Raw genomic sequence first — 1,976 nt, 5'->3', positions numbered from 1 at the left:
TAATCAAATAACTCAGCCATTCTAAGATGTACTATAAATAAAGAACTTGAAAGTGTTTAGCCAGTTTAGTAGATTCGGATTCTTGAATAAAATGTATTATATAAAAATTAGTTGTAATCAAAATATATATATATATTTATGTGTACATTATATATAGGAAAAATTGGATTGTAATTATCGCGAAAATATTTTATAGGTTCATAAATTATGACTCACCTGTAACATTCTGCAGCATTTATTTAATCAGATCATGACGATTCTTGGTTTTATAAATAATAATATTAAAGTAGAATCAAAATGCCCCATTTTAAATGTCCGTTAGAAAAATATGCAGTTTAATTGCAACGCTTGACTAAATTGCGTAAATAGTCAAAAAGTAAGTAAATTCAATTCTTCAGATTATAACTCCACAGCAGACTAAAGAACTTCCAAATGTTCCGAGTAGTAAATTAATAAATACATACAATATTCAATACTATGACTAAAAATGTGATCCAGCACAGTCATATGAAATTAAAATGAAGTTATTTTATGAATTAGTCCAGTTTTTTCTTAGAAGTGGATGATTTTCTCAAAAAGTTTTTCTTATTTAGCCGTTGCATAAAAGAGTGATACTCTAGTAGAGTTGGTGCAGCTCTCGTAATTAAGTCCTGTATTAAAGGGAACAAGGTTTCTGGTCTTTTCAACCTAAGTTTATAAAAATCCCATATGTATCCCATGAGAGCTATAGTTATCTCTCTAATGGAAGACACGTAACTCGTCATTGTTGGTACCCTAAGACTGTGTTTCAATGGAGCTAGTGCGACTCTAGAAAATGGACTATCTTCTTCAGAAGCTAAACGATATTTATCTCTGAACTCTTTTTCTTGAAGAACAGATATGACACGTTCAGGGAAATTAGTAATCATTGCATCAACCCCTGAGCGCAAAGAGCGCCTAATATTTTCAGTTATATCCACTGTCCAATCGTACACTTTTTCGATGAATCCAGTGCCAGAATCTCGGATTCGAATCGCATGTCGCAATCTAGTATCATCCCTCATAAACCGAAAGCAGTTGGTGATTCCATCGCCCTGCCAACGATTGGCATTTATGTTCAACTTTGACCACATTTTACGGACGCTGTTTAAATCATCATTTAATCCAACATCAAAACCTAATTTTTTCATTGACGTCGAACGATGAGATTTAGTGAACGTTTCTTGGACACCTTTAATAGCATCGCTGTCAGATGTATGGCCTATGGACAACAAAACGTGAATCTGTGGATCACTCAAATCATAATTCCAGAGGTTAGTAATCAAATTCTTTGCTATTTCTTCACCGGCTTTGTATTTCTGTGAGCGTGTAACATCACTGAGTTTCAAGTCCAAAAATAAGAGCGAAAGGCTTTTTTGATACTTGGCATTATTGGGACTTGTAAGATCTCTAACATAATTAAGGTATTTTCCAAAATTTTCTTTCTCATCACACACTCTGTAGCAGTCACATGGATATCCGTGATAAATTTGTTTTATAGTTCCGTTAGCATTGAAGGTGACATCTGCTTCGATGGCATTGGCTCCTCTCGCCAAATATTCCTCCATTTCGTAAATTGAATTCACCATGTGAGCTATAACATAAAACGGTCGTCTTCCCTCTCCATGTACCAGACCATAGCGAACAAATAACAAACACGCACATAACACCCATGATCCTGGACTGAACATCTTGTACTAATCTCTGTGGTACGTTTCAAATCATAAGAGAGCCATAAGCACAAAGTTGCCGACACTGTTGAAATTATAAATGCAGAACAGAAAATGTTCTTTCACTTACAAAGACAAAATGACATTCTCGTAACTTCCCATGCAAAACTAGTCAAAAAAGAAAGAGAAAAGCTGGCCTTGCGGAACAACAAGTGAATTAAAAGATGAAGCGTAACTGCAGCTTAGGAAAAGATAACGCATTTCCCGCGGCATACATGCTTCAAAAAG

At 34.9% G+C, this 1,976-nt stretch overlaps 1 protein-coding gene across 1 annotated transcript; it reads right to left on the bottom strand.

Annotated features, from left to right (window-relative positions):
* Positions 1–536: 536 nt before the first annotated feature.
* LOC129218932 (dermonecrotic toxin StSicTox-betaIB1i-like) lies at positions 537–1,709 on the bottom strand. Its single transcript, XM_054853252.1, has one exon. The coding sequence runs from the start codon at positions 1,707–1,709 to the stop codon at positions 537–539; it is 1,173 nt and encodes a 390-aa protein (XP_054709227.1).
* Positions 1,710–1,976: the final 267 nt, after the last annotated feature.

The sequence above is a fragment of the Uloborus diversus genome, chromosome 3 (assembly GCF_026930045.1).
Source record: "Uloborus diversus isolate 005 chromosome 3, Udiv.v.3.1, whole genome shotgun sequence".
Classification (NCBI taxonomy): Eukaryota; Metazoa; Arthropoda; class Arachnida; order Araneae; family Uloboridae; genus Uloborus; species Uloborus diversus.
This window is presented reverse-complemented; position numbering and strand designations above follow the sequence as displayed.